Source organism: Taudactylus pleione, unplaced genomic scaffold (genome assembly GCF_031769625.1).
Source record: "Taudactylus pleione unplaced genomic scaffold, aTauple2 ptg000004l, whole genome shotgun sequence".
Taxonomy (NCBI): domain Eukaryota; kingdom Metazoa; phylum Chordata; class Amphibia; order Anura; family Myobatrachidae; genus Taudactylus; species Taudactylus pleione.
Genome location: NW_028284407.1, coordinates 5,454,682 through 5,471,922, shown reverse-complemented (window position 1 = coordinate 5,471,922; position 17,241 = coordinate 5,454,682). Strand labels below are relative to the sequence as shown.

The window sequence follows — 17,241 nt, the reverse complement described above, 5'->3', positions numbered from 1 at the left end:
GCAATCCCCCTATGCTGCATTGCCCCCATTAGTAGCCCCCCCTATACATGCCCCCAGTAGTAGTCCCCCCTTTACAGTGCCACCAGTAGTGGCCACCCCCCTAAATTACCCCCAATAGTGGCCACCCCTATACAGTGCCCCCAGTAGTGGCCACCCCTATACAGTGCCCCCAGTAGTGGCCGCCCCCTTAAATTGTCCCCAGTAGTGGCCACCCATATACAGAGCCCCAGGTAGCAGGCACCCCCCCCATAAAGTGCCCCAGTAGCGGCCACCCCCTATTTCAGTGCCCCCAGTAGTGGCCACCCCTATTGAGTGCCCCCAGTAGAGGCCACCCCCCTAAATCATCCCCAGTAGTGGCCACCCATATACAGAGCCCCCAGTAGCAGGCACCCCCCCATAAAGTGCCCCCAGTAGCGGCCACCCCTTATTTCAGTGCCCCCAGTAGTGGCCACCCCTATAGAGTGCCCCCAGTAGTGGCCTCCCCTATACAGTGCCCCCATTAGTGGCCACCCCTATAGAGTGCCCCCATTAGTGGCCACCCCTATAGAGTGCCCCCAGTAGTGGCCACCCCTATACAGTGCCCCCAGTAGTGGCCACCCCCCTAAATTGTCCCCAGTAGTGGCCACCCATATACAGAGCGCCCAGTAGCAGGCACCCCCCCCATAAAGTGCCCCAGTAGCGGCCACCCCATATTTCAGTGCTCCCAGTAGTGGCCAGCCCTATAGAGTGCCCCCAGTAGAGGCCACCCCTATACAGAGCCCCCTGTAGTGAGCACCCCCCCCATAAATTGCCCCCAGTAGTGCCCCCCTACACACACAAAGAAAGAAAAACTTACCTGATCCTCGCTCCTGACACGACCGCCGCTATCCGCTCAGTCACGCCCACTCTTCTCCTGCATGGGAGAGACATCATATGTCATGACGTCTCTCCCGTCACATGCTGCAGAGGGAGCCGGAAGACGGAGCTCATTAGTGAGCTCCACCCGGCTCCCCCCACGGACGACGCAGCAGTTAATGAGAGTCAGGCAGACTCTCATTAGCTGGCTGCTATTACAAACACACAGCTGCCGCTGGCGGCTGCGTGTTTGTAAACTGTGTAGGGAAGACCGCTCTCACTGTGGTCTGCCCTACACGTGTGGGGCCGAGGGACTTGTCCACCCTTTGGCTACTGGTGGCACTGCCGGGTGGCGCCCCCCCTTTGGTCGGCGCCCCTGGTGAGTGCCATCCTGGCCAATGGGTAGATGCGCCCCTGTCGCTCAGGGAGCATATCGTCTAGTGTGTACGCTCCTTTAGTTATATAAGCAAAAATTTATACTTCATCATGTTTATGCCTGTTTTCTCTATATAATGTAAATTTGTAATTTACTTGCTGTTCTCATATATACAGTACATACACATGTTTTCTAATTGCATAATCATCCTTAACTAAAATAATAAATAATTGCACCTTACCGTATAAAAGACGTCTTCCATTTTACTAGTAAGACAACAGCTCAGACAGGATGAATAGACTGTATGAATACATGAGCAGTGGCAGGAAATGTACAGAGTAGGACTAGAGATAAGTTACCGGAGGCCCCTCTCTAACCTGATGAAAGTACAGACCCTCAATGGAGAACATAACTCAAAACATAAAAAATAAAAATAGAGTCTTACTGGAACATAGACTGAATAAAGTACAATGTACAGACAACATCTGGCTGACATTAACAAAACCTATGTTTAGAATTCTCAACCTTTTGAAGCATCCATCCAAATCCGCGGAGTTGGCTAATTTGTGAATGTTAAGAAAGCAAAGACGACATTAGCGATTAGGATCCCTCCACACAGGCAGATATTTATATTCTTAGATTTTAGGTTACGGTGCAGCCACCCGCTTGTTCCTTACCTGGGCATTTTTCTCCCTAATATTGGAGCACCTGGAACTCTGAAACTTAGCTGGTGGGACTGTCGAACTGTACTCTGGAAATAACTATTATTACGTTATTAAATGTCATGGGAAAAGTTCCCAAAAAACTTTTTATGCATATTGGTCCTTATTCTGAGTCATAGGCAAGAGGAAATGGATCTTGTATATCAGCAGGTGAATTACTAGACTTACGCCAGCGGTTAAAAATTATTTTATAGCACAAACTTAAAACTGTTATGCATACTAGAGTACAAGGTGGATGAATTTCACTGGGTATGAGATGATTGGCCCCTGCCCCACAGGCCGGTATGGAGGAGAATTTACCTGCAGTCATTAAATTATTATATAGCTATTCTGGTGGGAAGATGAAGCCTTAGTTCGATACTGAGTACAGGTGTAAGACAGTAACTTACCCACACTAATTGGCATTTTTACGATATGCTGAAACTGTAAGGATATTATGATACAAATATAGGATTTGTGATTGGTGTTATTCTTATGGTGCCCATTTATCTAGCTTGTATCAGGGTAATTCCCCTTTCTGCCGACGCCAGGATCAGAGGATCGGAGAAATCCAACCTATCAGACAATCTTGAGTCCCCGATTCCGACCCAGTGAGTCAGGGAATTTTAACAGGTTGACGGATAGCCAATCACAGATGTCCTCTGATACGACTTTTTTTACGGATTGGTTTGGCGTCTGCAGAACAGGGAATCGGGCGGTAGAGGTGAAGGTGCCTACAAGCTTAGCGATATTTTACACGATTTGCCCGATTCTGACGCATCGTGATGACAAATCGTGTAAAATATGCCCAAATCGTGAGTGTCCACTCACGATCGCGATGTCAATGTGCGTCCCCGCAGGTCGTACATCGCATCTTTAGATCTGCCATGCTGTAGGGCAGATCTGACAATCTCAGTCACGATGCACTAGAATAATTAGGAGGTACGATAGATCGTTTGTCACATTGGACAGTTTTAACACCAAATCGTGCCCACAACTGCCGGGGAGCTGCTGGGGAGAGTTCAAGGGGAAATCGGACACGATGTCGGATCGTGAGCACATCGCCAAGTGTGTAGGCACCTTTAGTCCCGCATTACTTACTGTTTTTCTTGCTTGTTATGTCGTTAATAAGAATAATAAAGACAAAGGTGAAGTGACTTAAACAGAACTTCCCATCCATTCTGTCTGTTTTGGTTACATGCAGGTGATATCCCCGATCTTTTTAGTGAAGAGGAGATGGACAGTATCGTATCTTCTGCTCGGATGGAGCTCCGAGCTCTTGGCCACCCAGACTCCAGGGTAAACTGCTGGCAGTTCTTTATTGACAGAATCCGTCGACAGCTAAAGGTGAGTATAAAATAATGAAATCAGAAATGAGAATTCAAGAAAACGCACCTTTTTTGGAAGCCGTAATCCACTTCATTCTGATATCGTAATGATATATTGTGTTACTTTCTTTTATTATCCTTTAAACATTATCACAGATTAAAAAAAAATAATCCCACTCTGCGTGCTATTTCTTTTTTTGCTTTCTATAGAAAAACACGACCTATTGTGCTTCAGAATTTATTGCTGTTGTTTCAGTTGGACCGCTGTTAGTGAATGATAAGAAGATGTGTATTGTGTGTTGAGAAGTTACAATGTTCCCTACAAAAATATCTGACCGCCCGTCTGTTCCCATATATGCATCTAAACTATAATGCTGTCATTATTTATGCATATTGGTCCTCCTAGGATGTAATGGTTCTGTCGTTTTCGCTGCAAGCCTTGGAAGGGTGAACATTTTTTGGGTGGTATTTTTCATGGCATGATAAAAAAAATTCCAGAATTAGTTTGGAAACAAAACTTTAAAGTGACATTTATTTGAGTGTATGGATGACTGTGGGCATTAATTAGATACAGTGTAGATATTTACTCAGTTGAGTGATGCTTTGCTACTGCGCTTGCGCGCAAAGTCTCGAAAATCCTTACTGCGCATGTACGAACCAGTGTGAGTGATGCCGTTTGCAATTGCAAACGGAATCATTAACAGTTGAGAAAGGGTTTTCAATCTCTGGGCGTTTCAGGGTGGACTGGGAGGTGACCTATAGTGATCGCAAAAAGGGGCCGTTTCATGGGCGTGTTATGGGAGTGTCCTGGGCATGTTATGGGAGTGTCCTGGGTGTGTCTGGGAATGTCCTGGTCATGTCTGGGAGTGTCCTGGTTGTGTTATGGGAGTGTCCTGGGCATGTCTGGGAGTGTCGTGGGCATGTTATGGGAGTGTCCTGGGCATGTCTGGGACTGTCCTGGGTGTGTTATGGGAGTGTCCTAAGTGTGTTATGGGAGTGTCCTGGGTGTGTTATGGGAGTGTCCTAGGCATATCAGGGAGTGTCCTGGGCATGTCTGGGAGTGTCGTGGGCATGTTATGGGAGTGTCCTGGGCATGTCTGGGACTGTCCTGGGTGTGTTATGGGAGTGTCCTAAGTGTGTTATGGGAGTGTCCTGGGTGTGTTATGGGAGTGTCCTAGGCATGTCTGGGAGTGTCCTGGGCATGTCTGGGAGTGTCCTGGGTGTTATGGGAGTGTCCTAGGCATGTCTGGGAGTGTCCTGGATATGTCTGGGAGTGTCCTGGATATGTCTGGGAGTGTCCTGGGGCGTGTTATGGGAGTATCATGGGTGTGTTATGGGAGTGTCCTGGGAATGTCCTGGGTGTGTCTGGGAGTGTCTTGGGCGTGTTATGAGAGTGTCCTGGGCATGTCTGGGAATGTCCTGGGCATGTCTGGGAGTGTCCTGGGCATGTTATGGGAGTGTCCTGGGCATGTTACGGAAGTGTTCTGGGCATGTTATGAGAGTGTCCTTGGCATGTCTGGGAGCGTCCTGGGCATGTTATGGGAGTGTCCTGGGCGTGTCTGGGAATGCTGTTGCATTATCAAAAGCAAATCCAATGCTTCAGATGTCATGTTTACTTGGATTACAGTAGAGTAGACTCTAGGTTACCGCAAATGGTGGGACCGATGTTGCATCATTGTTGGAGTGTTTACAATGTCCATCGCAAATGCGCAGACCATGCAGCCTAAAAGTGGGCGTCCCACTACTCATACACTCCATCGCACCATCCCGCACAATGGGAAAGCTGAGAGCGGCATTTGCATATTCCCGCAACCGCTATTGCGAGAGTTGCTGTGACCACAACTGCATTACCCACCATCTCTAAATCAGGCCCTATATATCTTCTTTAGCTTTATTTGCAATTTGCTCACATTCAGGGGTCTATGTACTAAGCCTTGGAGAGAGATAAAGTACCAACCAATCAGATCCTAACTGTCACTTTACTGGCTGTGATTGAAAAATGACAGTTAGAAGCTGATTGGTTGGTACTATTTACTAAGCCTTGGCTGGAGATAACGTTGATGGAAATAAGGTGCCAGACAATCAGCTCCTAACTGCCATGTCACAGGCTGTGTTTGAAAAATGACAGGAGCTGATTGGTTGGTACTTTATCTCCATCCAAAGCTTAGTACATAGACCTCTTTATCTCCATCCACTTTATCTCCATCCAATGCAGAGCCCAAGGTGCATACCGGTAGCCAGCAGTAGCACATGCGTCTGGTTAACGCCAGACACATAATGGTCATTTACATAGAACTTGTGCTAATTTTTTGTGTGTGCAATAAACACATTATTAGGCATCAATTAAACTACAAAAACCTCTGTTGTGAACAGTGGCGTATCTTGGGGGAGTCAGGAGTGGCACTTGCCCTGGGCGCTGTTGGATCCGGCGGCATGAACTGCGGCCGTTGGTGTCCCCTCCGCCACTGGGTCCGACTGTGGCACTAAACAAACACACGGCCGCCAGGTAATACATTCACTGACAGTGAGTGTACTACCCGGTGGTGGTGTGTTTGTTTCAGCAGCCAATAAGAGTCAGACACTCTTATTGGCTGCTGCATCCAGGGCCGGTGTCGGGCTGGAGCTTACTCATGAGCTCCGCCTTCCGGCTCCCGCAGTGGGTGAAGGGAGAGACTGCATGACGTCTCTCCCATAGTGCAGAGCGGGACGGGAGAGTGTATGGTTGACTGTGGGCATTAATTAGATGCAGTGCCAATATTTACTCAGTTTAGTGATGCATTGCTGCTGCGCTTGCATGCAAAGTCTCGAAAACCCTTACGGGGCATGTGCGAACCAATGTGAGTGATGCCATTTGCAATTGCATATAACAGTTGAGAATGGGCACTGTATAAGGAGCACTACTGGGCGCAGTGCATAAGGGGCACTACTGGGGGGCACTGCATAAGGGGCACTTCTGGAAAGGAATGTTCCCAGAGTGATGAGAAACGTTGGCTTGTCATGCTGACATGCACCCATTTTTCAGTGGCCATGTCCACTTTTTCGTGCACGTGCACACAGTTGTGGGGGCGCCATTTTTCACCTTGCATTGGCGCCAAATACCTTAGTTACGCCACTGGTTGCAAAGTTATACAGCACAAACAACTCCTCGTCTCACAGGTATACGTTCAGAACATCGGTATAAAAAATGTGGAAATGCAGAATTTCGACATGGGCAGAATGTCGACATGACATAATGTCGACATTGTGAATGTCGACAATAGGTTTTTAATTTTTAAGGTTAGGGTTACGCTTAGGGTCAGGCAGCAATTAGGGTTAGGATTAGGGATACTTACCTTGTCAATGCAAAACCGCATGGTCGACTGTTGGGTGCTGCTGGGGGTGTTAGTAGTGAATGCAGAGGGAGGAGAGTGAATGTCTAACTGCTGCTGGGGTGTTGAAAGTGAATGCAGGAGGAGGATAGTGAGTGACTGGGTGTTGCTGGGGGTTAGTAGTGAATGCAGGGGGAGAAGAGTGTGTGATTGGTCGTTGCTGGGGTGTTGGAAGTGAATGCAGGGGAAGGAGAGTGTGTGACTGGGTGCTGCGGGGGGTTAGCAGTGAATGCAGGTGGATGAGAGTGAGTGTCTAGGTGCTGCTGAGGTGTTGGAAGTGAATGCAGGGGGAGGAAAGTGTGTGACAGGGTGCTGCAGGTGTGTTAGTAGTGAATGCAGGGGGAGGAGAGTGTGTGACTGGGTGCTGCTGGGGTGTTGGAAGTGAATGCAGGGGGAGGAGAGTGTTTGACTGGTCATTGCTGGTGTGTTGGAAGTGAATGTAGGGGAAGGAGAGTGTGTGACTGGGTGCTGCGGGGGGTTAGCAGTGAATGCAGGTGGATGAGAGTGAGTGTCTAGGTGCTGCTGGGGTGTTGAAAGTGAATGCAGGAGGAGGATAGTGAGTGACTGGGTGTTGCTGGGGGTTAGTAGTGAATGCAGGGGGAGAAGAGTGTGTGATTGGTCGTTGCTGGGGTGTTAGAAGTGAATGCAGGGGAAGGAGAGTGTGTGACTGGGTGCTGCGGGGGGTTAGCAGTGAATGCAGGTGGATGAGAGTGAGTGTCTAGGTGCTGCTGAAGTGTTGGAAGTGAATGCAGGGGGAGGATAGTGTGTGACAGGGTGCTGCAGGTGTGTTAGTAGTGAATGCAGGGGGAGGAGAGTGTGTGACTGGGTGCTGCTGGGGTGTTGGAAGTGAATGCAGGGGGAGGAGAGTGTTTGACTGGTCGTTGCTGGTGTGTTGGAAGTGAATGTAGGGGAAGGAGAGTGTGTGACTGGGTGCTGCAGGGGGTTAGCAGTGAATGCAGGTGGATGAGAGTGAGTGTCTAGGTGCTGCTGGGGTGTTGGAAGTGAATGCAGGGGGAGGAAAGTGTGTGACTGGGTGCTGCAGGGGTGTTAGTAGTGAATGCAGGGGGAGGAGAGTGTGTAACTGGGTGCTGCTGGGGTGTTGGAAGTGAATGCAGGGGGAGGAGACTGTGTGACTGGGTGCTGCGGGGGGTTAGCAGTGAATGCAGGTGGATGAGAGTGAGTGTCTAGGTGCTGCTGGGGTGTTGGAAGTGAATGCAGGGGGAGGAAAGTGTGTGACTGGGTGCTGCAGGGGTGTTAGTAGTGAATGCAGGGGGAGGAGAGTGTGTGACTGGGTGCTGCTGGGGTGTTGGAAGTGAATGCAGGGGGAGGAGACTGTGTGACTGGGCGCTGCTGGGGTGTTGGTAGTAAATGTGGGTTTGGGGGAATGCGTGCAAGTGCTGCTGGAACTGGATGGTGTTGGTAGTGAACATGAGTGGAGAGGGGGCACAAACAACAATCTCGCCTCCAGGCTCCTGGTATGAACTTACGCCCCGATTGTTGTTGTTACAGTATTACACTAGATAAAAAAATTTTTTCACATAGTCAATTCAATGGAATTTCTTGGTACATCTCTATGGTTTCCAATGTAATTCAGATAAGCACTTTTACAAGTGGCACTGTGGTAGGCATGCGCTTTAAGACTTATGAGCACTAAGTCGCTTTACTATTATTTATGAGCACTAAGTCGCTTTACTATTATTCATGAGCACTAAGTCGCTTTACTATTGCTGTATTATACTATACATTGTTTTCTAATTTCCCTGAGAGTATCCAAGGTGATCTGCAGTGGGATTGGAAAAACAAACATATATATATATATATTTATATGCATCCCTCATTCAGTTCTGATACACGCGAACTTTACAATAGACTTTCACTATATACTGATAAACTACTACTATTTGTAGAGCTGGTGAGCCTCATTTGTTGATGTGTATTAGACAGTATACAGTGGTTTATTATTATATACAGTATCCGGATAACTTCTGTACACCGTCTCTATTTCTGTAACAGCAGCGGTAACTAACACCCTATTTTTGTGGCTCGGGCACCTATTAGCACTTTTTTTCCCCCACTGATCAAGTTGAGGATTGAAGCTTGAACCATTGTCGGTGTGCAGAGTTCACATGCAGCCATGAAAGTGTGTGAAATCTGGGGGAGGGGACGGAGGCATAATAGCCTCCCCAAGTCTTGCCTTCAGCGTTTTTATCTTGTGGCTGCTTTTAAGTGCGGCTTACAGAGTCCGCTGATCACATACGGAAAAATAAGTGATTGAGGTCTTTTCATAGCATTTTAGAAGTAGGCACATCCTCTGCTGGGCAGTCTGTGGGTAATTTATTACAGCTATCACATTGGGAAAGTGACTGGAATATAAAGCAGAGCTGCTGCGATAACCCTAATATTATTTACTGTAATGTCTAATGTAAAATGATACGCAATATTTTACACCACATATTTATTAAGTCAAACTAACAATATCATTTCAGTTCTGGGGAAACAGAACAAATACGCTAAGGCCACAAGAACTGGATTCAAAACGTCTCTATCAAATCAGTCTGTCATTGCTTTGTAGTCTGTGCTCTTAATCACTGAGCCATTGTTTGCATTTGTAGTTTTGTCTTTTTGAGTAATAATATTTTGCTTGTAGTTTTTGTACTGTACTTCAAAGGTGTTCTGAGTTGTGCTAATTACAGTTATAATTACATAGTCCACTGTTCCTGTTTTAGTATGTTAACTTATTTGTACATTTTTACTGGGCAAAGTAACATCGTTACTGCAGATCAGACTGATTTTGTTCATTTTCACTAAAATGTAGACATTATTTTGTGCATATGTTTTTAATTTTTAAGACATGCTGGGCTGGAGGTAGTTTACAGAACTAAACAACGCATGGTTTAAAAGCAGTTTACTTCCTATTTTTGTACCATGGTGTTTATGGTTGTAGGGTGGCACATGGAATTGTTGTGTTGATGGCATTATGGCCATACTTGTCAACTCTCCCTCATTGCCAGGGAGACTCCCTGAAATAGCAGCAATCTCCCTGTCTTCCTGAAGAGTCCAGCAATCTCCCTGATTGCATCATATGTAGGGTATCCACTACTAGATATACAAACGAGAGCACGATTACGACATTGCAATCGTGCTCTCGTTTGTATATCTAGTGATGTGCCTAGACTGAACGTCCACTCGTTCAGTCCTCGGCACATCCCTCATCCCTGCACATGCTGAACCTGACGGGATCGTCAGGTTGACCAGCATGTACGGGTGATGATAGATGTCGGAAGCGACCAGCGTGCACGCGCATCTCTGGTTGCTTCCGACCAAAACATGCCCAATGCATGCGCCATTTGCAAGCGATTGCACGATAACGATGGCATTATCGTGCAATCGCTTGCTAAAATCGCCTAGTGGATATCCCCCGTTACACCCATTGTGAAGCTGTTATATATATTAAAAAACAGAGATATATACATCCAAATGGGATCATTAGTATCATTTCTCTGCACTGGTTATAAGTAGGGATGTGCGCCGGACCATTTTTGCCGGATTTGGATTTGGGCCCTCATTCAGAGCCGCACGTTAACAACAGTACGCTCGTTGCGTTCCGATGTTGACTAACCGCGCATGCGTCGGGGTTACACCGCGCATGCGCGTACGGCAAATTGCGAGCTTTTTTTCTCTCGTTCCTAAAATAGCGTACAGGAAGTGACATGTCAAATGTGATTGACAGAACAGGGCGTTTTTGGGTGTTGACGGGGGTGGAGATGACAAAACGCAGGCGTGGCGAAGCGTTTTTGGGGCGTACATACATTAGCAGATGCGAACGTCAAATGTGTTCGAACCGTCTCAAACGTCACTGAAACATCCGCTTTCCCTTCAAAATGCTCGCACAGCTTAGGGTCAGGATTACTCGACCACATTGGCGATGGCCTTCTCCTCCGTCCCGGGACTCCACGATGGTGCTGCGATTAATCGTGGCTGGTCAGTAAAGTAATTAGTGTTGGATTGAAATCCGGCTTGGTATGTGTTTGGAAAGCAGTTTATTGGGATAGCACAAAAGCGTACGCAGGTGGAAATCAGAGCTGCTAATGTCATGATTACATAATCAATTAGCGTACATTTTTTTTTTTTTTTTTTGACTACAATTTGTTGGTTATGGCCTATTGTAAAAATAATGTCATCATCTTTTAATTAGCTCCCCTTTTTTTTGGTTTACTGTGGAATTTGCATCGCTATGTGTTTTTTTAAACGTTCCTTAAAGAGGCCTTTTTTTTAACATAAGAGGGTCAGTTTTTGCGTTTAAGGCCAGGATTAAATGTAACCCATTTGTACAATAATGTCACAATACAATGTCTGTTTTTTTTGTAAAATTTATTGTTTACACACAAACAAATTGGCATAATATTGTATTGCCTTTTTTTGTGGCCAAGATATTTGAACTAAAAAAAAAAAAAACATAACTACTAACATAATCGTAAATACAAAATTTAAAAACATTTCACAAGAAAGGAGAGGGAAGTTTTGACCAGAAAGGAATATGAGCCAAGCACAGAAGGAAAGTGGGAAAAGTCGCCATTGCTGTCACCGTTTTCTCGGCCGTTTGGATGGGTGAGGGTGGGCGCCAGACCGGGTCCGGGATGCCATCGGGCTGGCCTGTCCAGAGGCAGATGTTGTGGCCTCTGGACTAGGCACAGGGCTAGGCACATTTGGAGGATTGGCTGATGTTGTGCCAGAGGTGGAGGATCTGGATGTTCCGGCAGGAAGGGAGGTCGGCTCCACCATGTGCTGGCGAACGAGCTGCTCCAGGGCATCGGCGATGCGGATGTTGGCCCTGGTATTTTCCGCCAGGGCCTGAGCAATGGTCACGTTGGCCGCAGCATTTTGCTCCAGGGCCTCAGCCACCCGTATCAGACTGGCGTCCATCCTCTGCAGAATCTCCGTATGGCAATCCGATTTAAAATTGAGTTCTGTGAGGAGGCCCACTGCCTGCGAGGGGGCACGCCCTGGACTGGCTTCTGCAGGGTCCTCAGCCGGATGTACTGGTTCCTCCCCTGCAGAGTCAGCAGAAATTCTGCGGCCAAGGCTCCCCTCTGGAGCAGACTCATCCGCCTCTGTCTCTGTTAGGAAATTGGAGAAAAGACTCACATTAGAATCTACATATTGGCACAATAGCATTTCTGAGATGGTGACATCACAAGACTTACCTTGGCCAACATGAGGAGCCGCAAAGTCTGGCATGTCCGTATCCATGTTGGACACGCCAAACACCTCCACAGCCTGCACACACCCCTGTGCCATCTCTTCTAAGTCTGTCAACTCCAATGACACAGGGGTGGGACCCCCACCTGTCCCCCTTGCATGCCTAGCCCTGTCGGCAAGTTTTTGCTTTAGACGATATTTGAAGTCTGCCCATCTGTGGAATGAATTTGGAACCATTATCCTTTTTTTAACAATGGGGTTTGTTTATAGGATGGGAAAGTGTTTACTTACCGCCGTTTGACATCCCGGGCTAGACGGACATAATCACCCACCCTATTGACAGCAACGGCGACCTCCTCCCACATTCTCCACTTCTGGCTTTGGCTCATATTCCTGGCTGCCTGGGGCAGGATGTCAACGCACTTCTGGATCAAAACCTCCATCTCCTTGCTTGTGAAATGTGGCTGCCTTTTTTTTTTTGCAGCTTTGGCGGGTTGACTGGGGCCAGCAGTCTCTTCCATGTCATCCTCCTCACCTATTTGGGTAAATATGCAGATTTAGCCACTTCACAACTTGCACAATATTATGTTTTAAAATACTCATTGACACAAAATGCATGAAGGCCTTACCGCCGCAATTTTGACCATTGTTTCCCTGGTTTGAAGCCATGTCTCTGCTTCCAGCATGAAATCATCCAGAAATTCTATGTGATTTTGTGACGTATTTATACATGCGTCGTTAGATTGCGGCCGCATCATTGATTGTGCGTCCCTATGATTCATCCTTAATTTGTGCGGGAAAATAAACACTATTTATGGCTTGGTGTGTGTGGATTCGAGGTGGGGTTGTTGGAGTGTTGTCGCTGAAGTGGTTTGGATTTGGTTGGTTGGTTGCGTTTGGAGGAATTTGGAGAGTTGTTTTTTTGTTTGTTTTTGCTACATTTCTTTTGTTTTTCCGTTCGCATTTTTTTCATTTTTTCAACATCCTTTCCTGATTTGGTAAGTTTTGTGCATTCAAATTTGTGGCCAATTGTTGTATTCTTCTGTTTTGTGGTTAGTTAATTTGTTTAACACTCATTTCATATTTGTTAGTTTTTTTTTGTTTTCGGACCCAAAGAAGTTTTTTGAGGACATCTTATATATTCGAGTTGGGTAAGTCCATTTTTTGTCTTGCATTTGCGAATGAATTACCGCATTTTGGACTGTTGGTGTAGTGACTTGCATTTGCGAATAATTTACCGCATTTTGGACTGTTGGTGTAGTGACTTGCATTTGCGAATAATTTACCGCATTTTGGACTGTTGGTGTAGTGACTTGCATTTGCGAATAATTTACCGCATTTTGGACTGTTGGTGTAGTGACTTGCATTTGCGAATAATTTACCGCATTTTGGACTGTTGGTGTAGTGACTTGCATTTGCGAATAATTTACCGCATTTTGGACTGTTGGTGTAGTGACTTGCATTTGCGAATAATTTACCGCATTTTGGACTGTTGGTGTAGTGACTTGCATTTGCGAATAATTTACCGCATTTTGGACTGTTGGTGTAGTGACTTGCATTTGCAAATAATTTACCGCATTTTGGACTGTTGGTGTAGTGACTTGCATTTGCGAATAATTTACCGCATTCTGGACTGTTGGTGTAGTGACTTGCATTTGCGAATAATTTACCGCATTTTGGACGGCTTATTCATCATATAATCCAGTTTTGCTTTTCCCTTTTCCATTTTTTGGGTCCATTTGAACCCTATTTGACGTACGGTGTGCAATGTAGTTTTCAGCGATGGCCAAATGTGTTTTTCCGTTATTTTCTGTGTTGGCTTGCAACAATTTTTTACCTAAAAAAAAACCCTTTACATTTTTGACGTCTCATTGTTGCCTTTTTTACAGTTTATACATATCATGACAATACCCCGGCATGTAAGCAGCTATGGATGGTATCAGAAAGCTAAGTTTTTTTTTCTTACTTTTGGGGTGGGTCAAAAGCCTTACATAGTGAACTTTGAATTTCAGATAGATCTGGGGCGAATTGTTCTGGCCCTGCTCCCGGAAGACGACCAACCTCAAACTCGTCCCAGGCGTAGGCATCGTAGGCATGCAAGGCCCCAGATATTTCGAACACGTGTCACCCTTTTTGGAATGCCCGATGATGAGGTTTTAAGACGCTACCGTCTACCTCCCAAAATCATCATAGACACTCTCTCATTAATAGAAAGTGATCTTGAGCGGCAAATTGACAGTCCAACAGCAATACCACCACTGACGCAATTTATGGCGGTGTTACATTTCTGTGCCTCAGGATCGTTTCAAACAACGGTCGGAATAGTGGCGGGCATCTCCCAATCCTCCTTTTCCCGGATCCTGAGGGCAGTGATGGAGGCACTTTTCAAGCACCTCCATCATTTTATTCAAATGCCTTTGGATATGGGTGCCCTTAGTGTGGCCAAGGCCAATTTTTACCAAATAGCTGGCTTCCCACACATCATAGGGGTTGTGGATGGTACTCACATACCACTTCAGCCTCCAGCACGGCTGGAGGCCATATTTAGAAACAGGAAACACTATCACTCCCTGAATGTAATGGTGGTATGTGATGCCTCCCTCCAGATCCTGTCCCTGAATGCTAAATTACCCGGAAGTGCTCATGACTCCTTCGTCATCCGGCAATCAGGGATATGGCAGAAATTAACCAACCTACAAGCTGGTGATGCGTGGCTTCTGGGTAAGTGGAGACCTTTAGTACATAACAATGTTAAGCTTGATACACAGTGTTCCTGATGTGGTCTATTTTTGTTCACAGGAGACAGTGGATACCCTTGCATGTCCTGGCTGCTCACTCCTTATTTGGCTCCCACACCAGGGCCACAAAGTGCGTATAATTCCGCACTTACAGCCACCAGGCAAGTGGTGGAGCGCTGTATCGGCCTTTTAAAAGGCCGATTCAGATGCCTCCACCGCTCTGGTGGCGAGCTCATGTATGTGCCGGATATGGTGTCTAAAATTGTGGTCCTGTGTGGGATATTTCACAACATTGCCATAAGGAGTGGTGTCCCAATGCAGCCAGAGGATGCCTTACCTGAGGATGGCCCCCCCGAGGTTGGTCGAAGGTCAGTATGTGGGGGGGCCATACGCGATGATGTGGTGGCCAGATTTTTTAGGTAAGTTTGTTCAAAACTCCAGTGTTTATACCTAATGTGTTTTTTTTTTTGGGCAAACATCTAATTAATTTTTTTTTTTCGCACCATCTTCTGTTTGTTCACATAATCTTTGGCACTCCAACGCTCACTACTTCCTGCTACCCTTACCAAACCTGGATCTGGTCCTTTTGGGCATATATTCTGGAACCCATATCGCAACGCCATGTTTGTGGAATCATGTTGGCATGGTCCTTCGTCAACCAGTTCTTGATTTTGTGTTTTTATTTATTTTTTTCTTGGTATGTGTTGTATTTGAATTTATCACTGTGTATTTTTTTGGGGAGTGACCACTTTGTTTGCTCTGTTATGTGGTGAATAAATGTTTGAAGAGTGAAATGGTCTTCCTTTTTTGGGACGTTAACAGCAAGTGTAACCAGGTTAACACAAGTTACATTTGACTAAGGGGTAAACCAGTACTGACGCCAGATGAGCAAAACTGAAATATGTTTTCAGCTTTCAAATCCACACCAAAAGGAAGCCTGGCCCAACCTTGGGATTTGTAAGATTGGCCTAAGCAGCTTGCGCACCAAGTAGGAACCTGGAAAATGTAGAAATCTGAAATTGACACTACACCCAAAAAGGGAAATTACATTGTTACTGTTATGTGTTTCTGGTGTCTGTTTGACATACAAAGACAAAACACAATCTAACTTTTACAAAAGGGAAATCCTTGCAGGAACTTATGTCAGGCTAAACTATCTTGGTTTTGGTTTTAAAAAATGATCCACAACGTATATTTGTCATTAAAATTTTATTGGGAAAATACAACCAAAAAAAAAAATCTAATGCCGAAGGAGGCCAGACAGTCGGTCGAGGGCCACCAGAAGGCCGATTACATGGTGGCGCATCTGCCCCACAACATCCGCCACCTCTTGGCGACGCCTCTGTTCCTCTGTGGGTGAGAAAAGTGTGTGGGTTAATACAACAATAGGGACTCCACAGAAAAACATTATTTAAAAAACAAATCACTCCTAAACCCAAAAACATAAATAAAAAGTGTGGGCTGGCAAAAATACAAGGCCTAGGTACAAATTCCCACAGGTATGATATGTGTATGCTTAAATCACCAGGAAGAGGTAAAGGCAAACCTTCACAATCAACAAAAGTCAAGCCACAAAAACACGAAGAAAGGCACGACACATGATTACATACAAACAGTTTGTGCTTTAAAAAAAAATATTAAAAAACATACCGGGAAACAAATCGGGAGCTCCGACAAAACCTCCATGATCCTCCTCGGAGGATCCGTCATTCCCCAAAGAATGGGGCGGAGTTATGCTGGACTCCGGGGAGGGGGTAATTGGAAGAGGGGTGGGTGGAGGAGAGGGGGAAGTGGGACGGAGGGGAAGGAGTCCCGACATTTCCGGGAGAGGGTCTGGGAAGGATGGGGAGGAGTGGGGAATAGGGGAAAGATTTGGGGTGGAGTGTTGGCTGGGGGTTGGGGAGAGTGGGCGGGAACGCCGACGTTGACGGCGGAGTCTTGGCTGTCCCCCTAAAATATGTCAAATAAATTGCGTTTAGTTTATGGACAAATCCGGCCAAACAAACAAACAAAAAAAAAATAAAAAAATAAAAAATAGCAGTAGAATTAAAAATTCATAAAAAGAGGGAAAACATGCAGACGCAGATATGAGTACAAAAAAAAAATAGAACAGACAGGAAAACATGCAGACGCAGATATGAGTACAAATAATAAATTGAACAGACAGGAAAACATGCAGACGCAGATATGAGTACAAATAATAAATAGAACAGACAGGAAAACATGCAGACGCAGATATGAGTACAAATAATAAATTGAACAGACAGGAAAACATGCAGACGCAGATATGAGTACAAATAATAAATTGAACAGACAGGAAAACATGCAGACGCAGATATGAGTACAAATAATAAATTGAACAGACAGGAAAACATGCAGACGCAGATATGAGTACAAATAATAAATTGAACAGACAGGAAAACATGCAGACGCAGATATGAGTACAAAAAAAAAATAGAACAGACAGGAAAACATGCAGACGCAGATATGAGTACAAATAATAAATTGAACAGACAGGAAAACATGCAGACGCAGATATGAGTACAAATAATAAATTGAACAGACAGGAAAACATGCAGACGCAGATATGAGTACAAATAATAAATTGAACAGACAGGAAAACATGCACACGCAGTTTGCCCCACAAACACAAACATTAAAACCACAATACATAACACTTACTTGCCAGGATCTGCA

At 45.6% G+C, this 17,241-nt stretch overlaps 1 protein-coding gene across 2 annotated transcripts in view; it reads left to right on the top strand.

The window, feature by feature from the left end:
- Positions 1-17,241, top strand: part of LOC148543364 (dynein axonemal heavy chain 11-like) — a 361,950-nt gene that overhangs the window by 129,665 nt on the left and 215,044 nt on the right. For both annotated transcript variants that reach the window (XM_088472011.1, XM_088472001.1), the window contains exon 19: positions 3,116-3,258. In XM_088472011.1, coding sequence (XP_088328137.1) covers positions 3,116-3,258 — 143 coding nt within the window. The remainder of the gene's footprint in view (positions 1-3,115; positions 3,259-17,241) is intronic.